The sequence below is a fragment of the Tenebrio molitor genome, chromosome 2 (assembly GCF_963966145.1).
Source record: "Tenebrio molitor chromosome 2, icTenMoli1.1, whole genome shotgun sequence".
NCBI lineage: Eukaryota > Metazoa > Arthropoda > Insecta > Coleoptera > Tenebrionidae > Tenebrio > Tenebrio molitor.
The window spans coordinates 5,374,099-5,389,478 of record NC_091047.1 but is presented as its reverse complement, the minus strand read 5'-3'; the positions used below and the strand labels follow the sequence as shown (position 1 = coordinate 5,389,478).

The window sequence follows — 15,380 nt, the reverse complement described above, 5'->3', positions numbered from 1 at the left end:
TGTGCTGTATTACTGTTTTCATGTTCTGATACCATGTGTTCTAGCGTTAATCAGTAAATTCGTACACCAACAGTTTTATCCTTTTAAATACAAACGATTTAATGTTAAAACACAATGAAACAAGAATTTTAAAAAATCAATTTATCCAGAATTGGATACTTACTTTACTTCTGCAATATAATAGACACGGAACATAAAAATAGTGATGATTGTGATGAAACTCTTCTTGATTGAAATGCCATTAAACTTTACGAACCATGCTACAGTAACAAAATCATTAAATTTAAAGGACGATAAAATTCGACTCTTTACAATTATTTTTGAATGTGTTCACGTTAAGTTAATAAGTAATAAGAATAAGTTAACAGAAAAAGGGGCAAAAATAAGCACAGTTTTAAGTGGGCCTAGTTACGTGTTAGTTTTCAAAATTCTTGAATAGTATTTAACGAGTTCGTGTGTAAATTGGGTTTTTTTGGCATGAGTGGGCCAGTTTAAACACAAGTTGCAACATTTATCAAAATCCGTACACGCAGGAAAAAAATCTCAAACTCTGACATTGTCGAACAAAACAATGTTTTAAATAAAATTATCCATTTGATTAATTGTTTACACTTCGTAGTACTACAAATATGTCGGTTTTTTGCCGCTCTGTAGCATATTGTGGTAACAAATACAAAAACATAGGTTATGTAGGTCCATTAATGACAGGTTTATAATAAAGAGTGTTCTAAGATGAAAAGTAATTAGCTTGTAATATAGAAAAACTGAAGAAAATCACAAGCAAAACAATTAAGACGTCGAACTCACAACGGACGCTAAGATTTAATACATAATTTGACATTTGATTGTTGACATCTGATTTGACAGCTTGACATACTTAGTTCGACACAATAAAATTATAGAGTCGCACAATTCCACAGGACTCTAGATATAGGTTATTTTATAGACACTTGGTACAACTAGCCTTTAATGATGATTGATGAAAGAAAAATAAAATAATACATATACCAGAAATTTAAGCAAAGGATGGTTCGTTTTCGACACTTTGATCGAATAAAGATTTTTTTTTTCAATTTGCATAAGCGCTTTTCAAACGATCTGCCATGAAATATATTGCAAAAAAATAAGTATGTAGGTGATTTGGTGGAACACGTGGAATTTAAAAATATAAGGACAATAATTAGGTGGGATATCATTAATTCGTTACAGATAAGTAGAAATTCTTGAGAGGGTTTATTTAGATTTTGGTTTGATCTGTGGAGTAGAACTTTTTCCAATTACCGTTCGGTTGATCGCGTCTTTGGCGGTGTCGATTTTTGGGAAGGGTGAAATCGGGTAAAATGGGGATAGCGTTTGTCGGAGGGGCAGCGGTGGTCCGACTAATGAGAATTAATGGCGTCGGAAAGTGCACCGGTTTACGGTACCGCCGCCGTTTGTTGATGGACGGAATGCGCTGTCGGCGTGTCGGGGGGGGCTCGCGCTCTCGACGGGGGCACTCTTCCGCGGAGCATCGTCGTCGGATCGCGGCGAAAATCGCGGGAGTGTGAGTCGAAACTTATCGACCGCGCGGCCCCTCCGCCGCCGCCGCCCCAGCGTTCCACTGCCAAGTTCATTGCCAAGGCTGGGCAGAGAATCGCGCTTGCGCCGCTGCATTGCGGCCTCCTCGCGCCTAGCCGGGGCCTCCAAGTGTTGCGTAACACGGCCAGTCCCACGACATCTGCAGGTCCCGCCACCAGGAAGCAGGCCGGCCGCCGAAGACGTCGTCGCCGGCCGCTCGCAGTCCCACCGGTGGCGGGGCGGGCGCGGCGCCCCGGCCCCCGCCTCGCGCCGACCCACGGAGAAGACGACCACCGGCTCAGCACCGCACCGACGACGGCGACCTGCCAAGGTGACCCCCAATTGCTTTTTTAAAACCGTTGTCAAGGCCGCTCGGTAATCCGTGTACGTACTAAACGTTGCCCGCCTGGCAACAGGCCTCACCGCGCAACTTGCTTAATTTATGTTCGTAAATATTTTTGTTGTGCCGATGCAAAAACACAATCGGGGAGCTGTCGTGGTGTCGGACGCGTCCGTGCGATCGCGCTACCCCTGGTGCGACCCCGACGGAAGCGGCCCCGGCGGCGTGCCCGTTTCCCTCTGCGCGGTGCACTTTTCGTTCCGCCGATGATGTACACCGGCGTGCAATTCCGGTCCTGCTTAACATGGCTGATGCGTGTGTCAAGGAGTCGTCGACGATGTGCCGCAACGCAAACAGGTAATCCTTTTCGTTTTCACATTTTTCACCGCATCCTCGCATTCCATCCGGTTCGGTGTGACGCCATTCGGACAAATCGATCACGGTGTTGTTCGCTAGCCGGCACATTTTTATTTGCGACGCAATTTTAGATGCCATATTGCTTAAATCGCGTTTTGTCTCTCCGCATCTACGCCAAATCCGTAGCTCGCTCCTCCACCACGCGAACAGATCGAACCCGAACTCGCCCCAAATTCCAGAAACTTCGACGTGGGCCGCCCCCAACAGGAAAAACCCCAAATTCGTGCGGTGCAGTCCGATTTCGTAATTGTTACCGAACGGTTGCAGTTGTGGGTTGGCGGTGACGTGTTGGAAACGTTCGATGTTGTTACCTTTGTTGTGAAAGACGCAGATGATCGCGAAAAATACACACGATTGTCCACGCAGAACTGGTGATGTGATAACGCCACGCAACTAGGAAGCTTTGTCATTTTTCCCCATTATCTCTAAAATTACTCACTTTTTAAATTTAGCCACCATAAACAACACTCATATTTATGGACGCACGGTTGCGACCCCTGCGCTGACATTTAAAACCGTAACGCATCAATATTTTTTTCTTCATCGCAAAAATGGTTTGTTGCCAGGTCCTGGTGCGAATTCTTCAGGAGAAATTATGTTGACGACCTCCTCGATTCGTATCTTTCATGATTTGGCGATTTGAAATTGCGCCAGTGTCGCAACACTCCGGTCCGAACGAAAATTTCCTGCCATTCCGGTCTAATTTTAGCGGAGTCGAATTTGCATAAAAATAATGCAATTCAGAGGTTGCGAATTCCGCCACTCTTAAAAAAACACAATTAAATCTTAATTCAATTCCTGCGGCCGTCCCAACCGTGAAATCTAATTAGATCAATTATTAACCAATCACACAGCTCATTATGAATTCGATCGATTACAAATTCGCCAGGTCCGTAATCCTTTGAGCGATCGTCCTGCCGCCGATGACGCGACCTTTGTCATTTGTGCGTTCTCCCAATTTTTGCAGGACAATATATGTCACAAGTTCACCTTTCTAATTTGTGCGTTGCGGAAACCGGTGGTGTTTTTGAAACAGTTCGCAGTGTGTCACGAAGGCGGCGCCGAAAGGAAGTTCAAGTCCAAGACGAAGCTCCGGAGCTGTTCGTGATGATGGAGGAACCTTGGCACGGAATTATTCAAGTGTGCGGACTCCGTTTGATCGGTTGTCCTGATTGATGAGATGTTGTTGGACCTGCAGGACGCGTCCTGCGCCGTCCGCACAACGGCGAGGGTGCAGAACAATAATTCTAGTCCTGTGCGATTGCCACACATTCGGTGTTCTGGTGAAAGCGTGTTCCACGTTGTCAAGGTCGCGGTTCTTTTGTGAGGAACACAAGAACGCGATTGCCCATTTGCATCCAAACGAATTCGCACAAATATCGGCCATATTTTACGCCGTAAGAAGATGAAAGAAGTCGGACTCGATCGATTATTTCCTGCAACATCGATGGATGTCGTCCGTCATCAAGTGATGCGAATTAGAATCCGGCTCGGATCTGGAGCAACGATTGAAACACTTCGGTTTGTTTGCGCAAGAGGACGATTTTATGTCTATTTGTACCACCCGGACCTCTTTGTTTTGCGTTAATTTTCTTCCGATTTCAATCTCGCAAATGTTGACTCTTTTCGGCGAGCTTCACCAAATTTATTTATTTTTGCACGGTTTGTTTCAATTTCAACTCATTTAGCCGGAGAGAAAATGATGTCGAATTAAATAAAACGGGACTTGATTAAGAATAAGTCATCAAAGGAGTGGAATAACAGAAAAAACGCAAAAGCGCTGTTCGGATAATTAAAAAATTCGTGCAAACCAGTTTTTGGCATTTTCTAATTTATCATTTCGCGTCCTGTTGGTTACTGTTTTGTTAAGCCCAAAAAAACAATTTACATTTTTGTGATTCAATTTGGCGTCCTGCTTCTTCCTGCTCGAATCTTGGAAACAACGGGTTTTAGTTTTTGTTGTGAAAATAAATAAATAACACAAATAACAAAGCGCTAATCTAATTATTATTCAGCCGCTTTATTGCATATTTGATAATTAATTTGCGCCTCCTCTGTTATTTTTCCATTGTTTTCTAGACCGAGAGTCGGTAGGCGGGAATTAAAAATGATTCTCCAAAAATGTTTTAGCAACAACAGGCGCTGAACGATATTTTGCGGCAGATTTAAGCAAAACCTTGCCGAAATAAAATATGCACCGTTTTTAAAAATTCACACAAGTCGGATAAAAATTGTCTTTTATTTAAATTTTTCGCCTATTTGTTTAAAAAATTGTCAACCTCGCCGGATTTGCTCAAAAGATTAGCACGTTTATTAGGTCAGTTACAAGAGTTGCATTAATGTTTTATGTAAACGAGTTTGGAAGCTCTCAGAGGGATTTTGTTGTTGTTTTGTGTGTGGAAAATCTTCGTCGGCAGGAAAATGTTCACGAGGTGTTTTCGTGCAAGGGTGGGTCCGTCTCTGGGTCGGCTTTCGCTTTTGGGTGTGGTGAGGGTGTCTGCGTGCGGCAGAATGTGCCCATACACACAAACACACGCACGCCATCGATCGTCGGAGAAGCTTGCACTTGGAGCGGATCCAAAGCCTGTTAGGATGGCGGGGGCGCTCGCTCTACCTAGTTTCGGTTGTCGTAGGCCGAACGGCTATGGTGGCCGCAGGAGAAGGGAGGCTTATTGATCGACACCCGCATCAGCTGACCGTCACCGAGAGCGCAAGGGCGCGGCGAACTCACGTATCAAGGATGGGGACGCGACCCTGTGGCGCGGTTTCCCTCTCCGTGAATGGGAAACTAGGAGCGGCGCCATCGATCCGACGTCGGTGCTCCTCGAAGACGACGCCTTCTCGCAGACCGCGACGGTCGCGGTCGCCTTCTCAAGCGATCAAGGTCGCCAGACCGCCACCGCGGACGATGCGGTCGCCTCCTGGGGTGGCCCAGAGTCGAATTTTTCGAACTGCTCGACGTGGTGTTGGCCGTTTTGGGAAATGACGGCGTAGATGGGCGTCCAACCACAAACAAATACTCTCTGTGGGTTCGGTTACGCAACGGGGTTCGAGGCAACGTGTACGAGGCGGCTTCGAAACTATTTTCACCGCGTTTTGGTTTGTGGTGTGATCGAGAATATTTGTGGTCAAGTTGGCCTTGGAAGTGTCCGCGATCGAAGTGCACCGATTATTGTCGATGAATTGAACAAAACAAAGAAAAAATGGCGGAAGTGATAACTTTTGAACAAGGTTTTATCGTGTATGCCGAAAGTTGGACTGATGTGCGACGTCTGCTACAGCGAAAGGAAAAATTTTGCTTAGTGAAGACTTCGAGAAAGTTGAAAACTGGACAATAATGTAAAAAGCAAAAACCCCTTAATTAACAACAAATTTTATATTTTCAATTTTATTTACATCATCTATAATCGACGCGGCGACTTAATGGAGTAGTAAACTGCCGTGATTTTCGAGGGATGGTTTCCTATTGCCCTATTGGTTAAAGGGCGCGCGTTAAGTTTGGTGCAGCTCAATGCACGCATCCATTCTTAAAGTAGTAAGATTTAAATTTCCCGCACAAAACTCAAGTTGGGCAAAGCAGTGTAAATAATGACGGCGCTACGAACTATCACGTGAACACCTCGTGATTACTCCACTGGTTCGCCGCGCAAACTATAGCAAAATATATTTATTGCGGTTACTTACCGTATATTTTTACTTTGGAAAACAAGAAGTCAATACAATTGTTTTCTCAAAATTTGGGTACTTTTTGACATTAGCACAATCTATTTTTATATACATATTTTTGAATTGACTGTTATTCGTTACCCAATATCTTATTGTTAGATATTCAAGTCAACATTATCTACCTTGAAAGGGCAAATAAAAACGTTTTGTTATAGTGTGACAGTTGGACTTGTATGAAATTTAAATTTGTTTTGTAGAATGAACCCCAACTTCTTTACATAATGTACGTTTCTACCTAATTTGAAAAAATATCTTTATAACTAGAATTGATTATCCTGCTGGCCGTAAGTTATTACTCCACCCTGTATATAACAAGTTTCAACAAAACCAAAATACAAGGCAAAGTGTTTTTTTACGAGTACATTATTTGAATTAGAGATTATTATGTGATGAGGGGTTTCATATTTGGTAGTTGGCGAACGCCCTGGAGGGCCCAAAGGATTCTCTCTAGTAAATTTTATCGGCGTTTTGCCTCCAGAACATCTGCTGAAGTGTGTCAAGAGCACATCGAAGCTGTTCGCAACAAGCCAACAGTTTGGGAATTGCTGGTCGACCGAGAAAATAACGAGCTTTCAAAAATTAAACAAACCGCGGTCTCTTTCCCATTTACAAATGCAAATCGTCTGTTTATAGTTGGTGTTTCGCACCACTGCTTTTTCACTAATAAATGACGTTTGACATCTATGGTTTGACAGGTGATGAAGCTCCGTCAACGGAGGCACAAAACAACACCGGTCCGCTTGAGATATTTTTGAACACACGTTATAAAATTAATCGGTGAAGTACGGAAAGTTTAAGACTTGAAATTATCTGGTTATACTAAAATAGAGGTTGTTTTCACATACGTAATCAAAAATGGCAAGGGCCACCCAATTTTAATTAAAAAAAAAAAAATTGCGACGCTGTTTTAATTTTTTTAACTGTGCTGGAAACTGAGAAGCCTTCCATTTTGTTTTATTTATTTTGAAGCAAAATCCAGTGGAATTTTAGTAGAACAGAGTAGTAGTAAAGTTAATTTATTTTTATTGTCGTTAAAAATACCAAATAACTTATTGTTATTTTTGCGAAAATCATGACGCACAAGTAAACGAGTCTGTTTTTCATTATGAACTCGATGTACGTTCATTATTGGTTAATTGATTTAATTTGTTAAAGTGGATTTAAATGAAATAAAAGAAGCCTACGAGTACTTAACGATTGGATTTATTTTTCACCAAACAGCAACAAATTATCTTCAATGGCGTTACACTCTCCGAAAATGGATAATATTCGATGGAAAGGTTTTCTAAATTAAACATTTTACCAAAAAAATGTCAAATAAAAAATATCTGTTCTGAGATATCTCCTCCGGAAAATAAGTTAATTAACTAATGACACGGTTTTTTTTTTGTAACTTTTTGTATTCGTTTGATACATCTAGTGAAAAGTACCAAATTCCTCGAAACAAGACCGATAATGAACTCATTAAATAAACAAAATCTGAAAGCTGTAGCTTCTAATATTTTCCAGAGTTTAAAAAAAAACTTTAATTAACATCCTGTTTTCCAAGAAAAATACATATTCTTAAATAATTTGACTTCAAAATAGCTTTTCTTGGAGTTTGTAAACTAATTTTTATTCAACAGAGCTCTTTTCATATTTTAACACTATACTTATCCAGTCTAATTTGTCATAATTTTATGAAACTTTTATGTTCTAAACACCTGATAGTTGGTGTTATTTTTAGACCAGTGGTTCCCAACGGGATCAATAACCTCGAAAGGGTTGTTGTCCAACAAGGTCAATAATAATCAATCATTTCCTTCATCGTAGTTGAACAAATTTCTTTTATTTAGCAAACTTTTTAAATGAATCTTTTTTCACTACTCAACCTGTACCGAACCTCTTTCCAACGAATTTACAGGACTGTCTGTGTTTGCCAAGTCGAGCTCTGGACTGTATAATTTGGAACTGTGTTTCAAAGAAAATGTTTCATCACCACACGTTGAACAAACGGTTAAAATGATCACGGTACACTGTTAAGTCTTAACTATCTATTAACTAATCTGTTTTATTATGTTAATCAATCACTTTAGAGATATCAACCAAATTCGTTTATTATATATTAACTAATCTAGTTTATTGAACTTTTTCTCATATTACAGTATGCGTATCGGTCTTTATTAAAAATGTATGCAGCGGTTCCAAAAATGTTTCTGCAATATTTACGTCGACGATTTTTTTTGGCGGTTTTTCATTCAAACAGTGTTCTCGAGCCCTTGCTGCGTCACAACTGTTGAAGACCAATGGTTGAGCATGTACCATGTATGTACTTGTTTGTTCCCAATAGAAAACCCAAATAAAATAATAATAATTTTTTTGAGACTAGGTATTCTATTGTGTCCCCGCTTTAATCGCTTTCTTTTGATTACCATTCGTAACGTTACTTCAAGAATGAGTAATAAATATGATTAATAGAATAAACACGATGAGACAAATATTTTGTCTGAAATAATGAAAGTACATATTTATCTCTGGTGCTGGATTTTGGACGTGATGAAAATTAAGTGTTGGTCATTTTCGTGTTGTCAAAAACTCTTCAAGGTTGCTTGGAATGGGTCATTTCGTGTCTTCACTGTACATGATTTTTTCTGCGGCAATGACATAACAAAACAAGAGGACTTGAAGCGGCCACTGCGTCAAAATATTTGTGGGCAGTCCCAAGCGGAAAACAAAGCGTCGGGTGTTTTTATTTAGTGAATAATAAATTTTCTATTTTTGCACATCTGCGCGACGAAAAAATAGAACAACTTTCCTCCGGTTGCGTTGGTGGGAAATTCCCTTTCGGATCAATCGCAACCTTGCCCAACTGCAAATTGCCAGTTTTCCCATCGAAGCCACGAAATCCGAAGGACGATTTCACAATTTCCACGGATTCGGTTCTAACGAGAGTAACGTTGTCAAGGCCGTCTGATTAAAATACGCACGGTGCGTATCAAGCCGACACGATTGTTTATGTTTTCGTAACGTTCACGTCATTGTTTATCGCTCGGTGCGGCATTTAACGCACATCGCTCCATCAGTGATCGATAAGTACTTATCAGATCCGGTGTCGCCCTCCGCTTCGACTCTACCCCCCGAAGGTAACGGCATTTCTTTTATTTGCTTTTGCGTCGACGCACGTCACTTCGCTGTCATTTTTGACGTTTGCGTACGTCAAGCCCCGACGTGACTGCCAAAGCGAGGACGTGTCGCTTCTTCTTGGCGAAAGCTCTGACATTCAAAGCAGTCGCGTTCGCCAACACTAATTCCTCATTCATCGAACAAGGCGACCTAATAAATGGCGGCATGTTCAATCAAGTCAGGAGCGAAGCACATTTCGCGCTGAAAGCTCCAGCTTGCGGAAAGTCGCCCTCGGCGAATGGGGGCGCCACGCGTCTTTTGTACAGTTAATTGCCCCAATACGGACAAGATCATCGTCTGTGATTTCACTTGCCAACGATCCGGGTTTCTAATTGTTCGCGACGGCGGACTTGTTGCGGTCTGCCCGGAGTCAATTTTCCGGGACCTTGCAGGGACTTGCGATCGACTGAAAGCTTGCGGTGCTACGAGTGTCAGTGGTAAAGGGAGAGACACTCCGGTGCATCGGTTATTGATCAGAACAGACCGAAGAAATGTGGTACTTAATGGTGCTCTGGAAATCAACAAGCGATTAAACCGTCGTACACAAAAATTTATTTAACGAAACAACAAAAAGAACTCGGGTACAGATCGGATCCGACCGATAACGCGGTTTTGACACGGACGATTTAATATGTGAATAAGAGAATTGTTTGTGAACGATTGGTTATTAAAATGACTGGTAGAATGTGACAACGTGTTCCTTGGATGACACGTTGAATGTAATTTTTCCGTAAATTGCATTATAATCGAGTTGGAATTGAATTAGGGACCTTCGACAAAATTTAGAATTTTACTGTCACACTTGCAAGTCATGCCTCGGCTTTATTCAAGTCAGTCTATTTAACTTTTACTCGTTCAATAATTAATTGGTTATTTTTCAGCGTGTGGCACGTGGAAAATAAGTGTTTTGATTAGTAGCCGTTCTCTGTTGTCATCGACGAACTGCGTACCACAATCAAATACCATATTGATTTTTTTTTTATTTTATTTTGATCTGTTCAATAATATCGCATTTGTAAACAGTACAAGTTCTGCCAGAATGTGTTTACGTTAGAACCATTTTCGCGATGGCTCGAGACTGACACATGTCAAATTATATTGTTTATGTGCGCGAATCAAAGTGCATCGGACAATTTTTTTTCTGCGATTAATCATATCAGCTTCAACGTCCACATTAACGAAACATCTAATTGGATTTTATTACAGTGCCACATGTTATAATCAACACTCAATTTGTCAGGATTCAAAAAACAAACTCAGACCTCTTAATAATTTACTATGTATATTAAGGACTCTTGGAAATCAGTACAAGTTACCAGATCTTAGGTCAAAACAAGAGTGTCTAAAAACTAACTAAAATCGCATTTATACATCCCCTTTCTTACATCTGGCATCCATCTATCACCTCACTCACCCAACGCCCACACCAAATGCACAAACCACATGCACCCGCAAAAGACCACAACGGTCATATCAGTCCCAGCAAATTTAGACACTAACCATAAAGCAACACATGTCAACTGTTTCTAACACCCATGGGAAACGCAGAGGGCTGTCTTAGATCTGTCGACAAGTGTGACTAATGGACATTTGCCCTCGTTTCGCATAAGTGAAAACTACCACGGTCCTAACAAAACAAAAAAAGGAACTTATGTCTAATTAATCCATTTTTCAACATCTGTAACATTCGGCCTTTCCTGACCAGTTCTCGTCCTCGAGAACAAAGGACCATCCACACTACACAACACACACGCAATAGACATAGTACATTCAATATTCTATACCAAATACAAGTTATTATCTAAATCTAACACCCAATATCAACGACTCTATGAATTATGTAATTATCCTAGATCGGTAACACAACAACTTACCTAACTTAAAACATGACTAAAAGAAAGAACTCTCATATAACAAACCTACCCTAAATAATTATACTCTACAAACAGTTTACAATCTTAAACACGATCCACAACACAGATTGTTTTATAAGACCGAACACTTTGTTGCGCCACTGGCCCTTCCCCAGAGAGAGCATCATGCTGTCTTCGACCTGGTCTACGTTGTTGCCGTCTAGGACGACGGGGACGTCGCCGATTCCGTCTTTGATGCCGCTCAATCGAAGTCTTCGCTTGTCGTACTTGACCAGGAACTTGAGGCGGTACCACCCGTCGAATGAGAACCTCTTTCTCTTCGCGATGAACCCGACAACCATGGGTCGATTCCATAATGTCCGTGGCGATGAGTTCCTGAACATTGTCCTTCACTTGTTCACATTTATTAAATGACATCCGGTACGGACGATAGAGCACTGGTTTATCGTCATTTAATCTGATGTCCATTTCAGTCAAATTCGTGCACCCGATCTGTTTCAGATTACGAGGCACTAAATCCTGGCACTCGTCAATAGTTTCGATAACCGGAGTAGCTTCTTCCTCGATTACCTCAGTGTCCACTTCACTAACGATGACCGGAACCGTATTCACTTTTCTGTCTAAAGTACCGTCGACACAAGTCTCGCCACGTGCCATTTTGCTATCTTCCTTCACACTTACGTCTCTTCCACTTATATTTAACTCCGAAAGTACGGCTTCACCAATTTCATCGGCCTTCACAACACACCTCGAAACCAGACCACAGTCCAGACTAACAATTTGACGCACCCCGCCTTCTCCACATGGGTCGGTGTTGATCTTATTTGTTCGTAGGATCACATGGCCTAAAAAATTCTCAGGGATTACCGAAGCGTCCTTGGCCCATAAAACCACCTTCTCTGGAGTAGAGTTCACGGTCTCTGTTGTGTCCTTTTCTACTCTGATTTCATCTTTCGTTTTAATTATCCTTATGTGCGGCTGTTCGGTGAACGGATGACCAACAAGTAAAGGGATCTTTTGCGTCTCCCTAGGTACCACATAAAAATTAACGTCAGCACCAACCCCATCTATCTCGAGATGCACATTAGTTGTACCTAGGGTCGTAGTGACCGCACCACCGTACCCGACTATTTGACGCTTATCGGACCAATCGCACATCAAATTAAGTTTTGGCACCAAGTCGTCCCTCATGACACACACCGTACTGCCAAGATCAAGGTAACTCTTCACGACTTCACCATTGACAACAGCATCTTTGTAATATTTCAAGTTGGTGTCACTGGTGTCATTGGTGCTATACACATGCTGTATCACAAGTGGTTGCCTTCTTTGGGGACACTCTGGTGATTTATGCCCCGGCTGGTTACACGTAAAACACGTAATCTGTGGTCTTGACGGACACGAATTTGCAAAGTGGCCCACTTCTTTGCAACGAAAACATATCTTTGTCGACTGGAGTTGAGACGACGGCGATGGCGACGGGTTCGTCTCATGCTTTGGGTTCCCGGGATTTTCGGATCGATTTTGCACACCACGTTCACGCTCGCGATCACGTCTGTCTCGGTCACCGGCACTACATAGTCTTTCAAAATCCATAATGTCATGCAACAAATCGTCACTGTCCACATGAAACTTCGCGAAAAGTCCTTGCACAATACTTCTGTTGGCCAGTCCCGTAATAATTTGCTCTTTCGTTTCAGAAAATGACAAATTTAACTTTTTGCACAACTTATACTTTTCATGGAAGTACGCGCTCACTGACTCGCCATTTTTCTGCTGCCGTTTTTCCATTGCACGCCAACAGTCTGTTAAACTCGCACTTACACCGAAAGTCTTACTAAACTTGGTCACAAAGTCGTCCCAAGTCTTAATGTCTCCGCGATGAGCAACATACCAATTTTTAGCTGCACCCACCAGGTGACTTCTTGCTGTTTCCAGCCTAAACTCCTCTGGCCACAAATGTAACTCCGCCATGGAGATAATTTGATCTAACCATCCCGTACCGTCTTCGATCTCGGCTTCTCCTTTATAGTACCCAATAGACTTTGTCAAATCCGGCATGATTTGATATTGAGTATGCCGTACCCTCGTTTCTTCACTGCTGTCTCTTCTGGAATTACTCTCACTTCTGTTCGTTATAATTTGCAACATTTGAGCATTTTGTTGCATCAGCTGATTCATCGTGTTCAGCATTGCTCCAATCTCTATTCCTGCAACACCTTGTCCTCCGGCACGATGTTCAGGTTCTACACTCGGAGAATCTAGTCGACGTTCCAACCGCTGAATAAGGGGCTGATCATCATCGCTATCGGACTCGTGATATCTTCTCGACATGACGATTCGAAAATTCGTACGGACAACTCGCACTCGACTTACCCGACTCAGTAACAAACTACTTCGCTCACAACTCGGGACGCGAAATCACTTCACGCGACCCCACACAAGAAAATATGGTTGTGAAATCACTTCACACAACCACCACAATTAAACTGTGCCGATTACCCCACTGTAATCGTATACGCACCACTCAGATCGCGAAATCACTTCACACGACCCTACAGACTTCACTATACCTCAGAGTTCACTCAGGCAGAATCACACATACCTGAGTATCCCACTTCTGATAATAAAAATTAATTGTTATAATCAACACTCAATTTGTCAGGATTCAAAAAACAAACTCAGACCTCTTAATAATTTACTATGTATATTAAGGACTCTTGGAAATCAGTACAAGTTACCAGATCTTAGGTCAAAACAAGAGTGTCTAAAAACTAACTAAAATCGCATTTATACATCCCCTTTCTTACATCTGGCATCCATCTATCACCTCACTCACCCAACGCCCACACCAAATGCACAAACCACATGCACCCGCAAAAGACCACAACGGTCATATCAGTCCCAGCAAATTTAGACACTAACCATAAAGCAACACATGTCAACTGTTTCTAACACCCATGGGAAACGCAGAGGGCTGTCTTAGATCTGTCGACAAGTGTGACTAATGGACATTTGCCCTCGTTTCGCATAAGTGAAAACTACCACGGTCCTAACAAAACAAAAAAAGGAACTTATGTCTAATTAATCCATTTTTCAACATCTGTAACACACAATTTTTTTTTCAGTTGCTTAATTATTTATTTTATATTTAACTTGTCCTATCATCGGTTTCTAATTGTTGGGTATTAGTAGAGAATATTATTATTATTACATATTACAGTGACACGGCATTCCGGCGGATTATTTTATTATTATTATTATAAAATCTCCGAACCGATCTCTAGAAACAAACGTGTGCAAATGTGACATAACAGTGATCAGATTTGTAAATATTCGTGGAGGTCACCGTAAAAAAAATACGACGTGATTGATCGTCATTTGTTGTCTGCATTTTACGAATGGGACGTCGAAATTTGAATTTTACGAATGGGACGTCAAAATTTGAAGGAAAAATTTGCAACAACGTCAGTTCCTGGGTCTTGGAGTCTTGAGTGAGGTTATTTTTGTTGGCAGAAAGTCGTGACGTAAATCACTTTTTTAGAAGTGTAGCTCAGGTGTGACAAGTTGTTTGATGTTTTTACTTGACCAGCACAGAACGTTTTCGTTTTTGCAATGTTTACGGTGGTCGAAAATAAACGTGATGTTTTTGGAAAAGAAACAAATTTGATTGTAGTACTCTTTCTGTCTTGTCATTTAATTTCTGAACATTTGTTGGAAAGTCTTCAGAGGGAATTCGTAGCAGCCATTACTGCAGAGCAACGAATATTACATATTTACTTTTACCGGTATAAATATTGAAAACACAATTACATACTTTAATTTGAAATTGCTGCTTCTAAAATATCTTCTCCAAAAGAAATTGTGCTGTTTGCTTTACTTTCTTGGACTTCCATCTTCTCCAAATCGGAACACATTTGTCAAATATTTTTGTTTGTTAAATTAATACAAATACATATTACGAATCTGTCACTGAAGCGATTTGCCTACAATTTTTGAAGTGAAAATTCCTTAGGCGCACCTCATACAGTGAGTTAGTTTTCAATCGTCACGCATCACGTCACACGCTCCGAGGTGAAAGCCTCATTCGAATAAGTTCGGGGAAGCCGAGTTTAGCCGAGCGAGCTGTATTTGTGTTGCTCAGTTTAAGGGAGGTCAGTGCAGAGCTGCAGGAGTAACCATGTAAAAACGATAAAGACACCACAAACATTGTAAATTCACAAATGGATGTAGTATTTAGTAATATGTAATATACAGGGTGATTCAAAACGAACACACCAATTGCTAGCAGTTGTACAGAATAC

General features: G+C 41.4%; 1 protein-coding gene across 5 annotated transcripts in view; it reads left to right on the top strand.

Annotated features, from left to right (window-relative positions):
• Polr2H (DNA-directed RNA polymerases I, II, and III subunit Rpb8) overlaps positions 1 to 15,380 on the top strand; it is a 68,134-nt gene that overhangs the window by 37,023 nt on the left and 15,731 nt on the right. Inside the window, exon 1 of one of the 5 annotated variants that reach the window (XM_069039599.1) lies at positions 1,895 to 2,254. The exons of the other annotated variants lie outside the window; for them this stretch is intronic. Within the exon in view, the coding sequence (XP_068895700.1) occupies positions 2,164 to 2,254 (91 nt within the window). The 5' untranslated portion in view covers positions 1,895 to 2,163. Of the gene's footprint in view, positions 1 to 1,894; positions 2,255 to 15,380 lie in introns of those variants that run through there. 5 annotated transcript variants of the gene reach the window in all.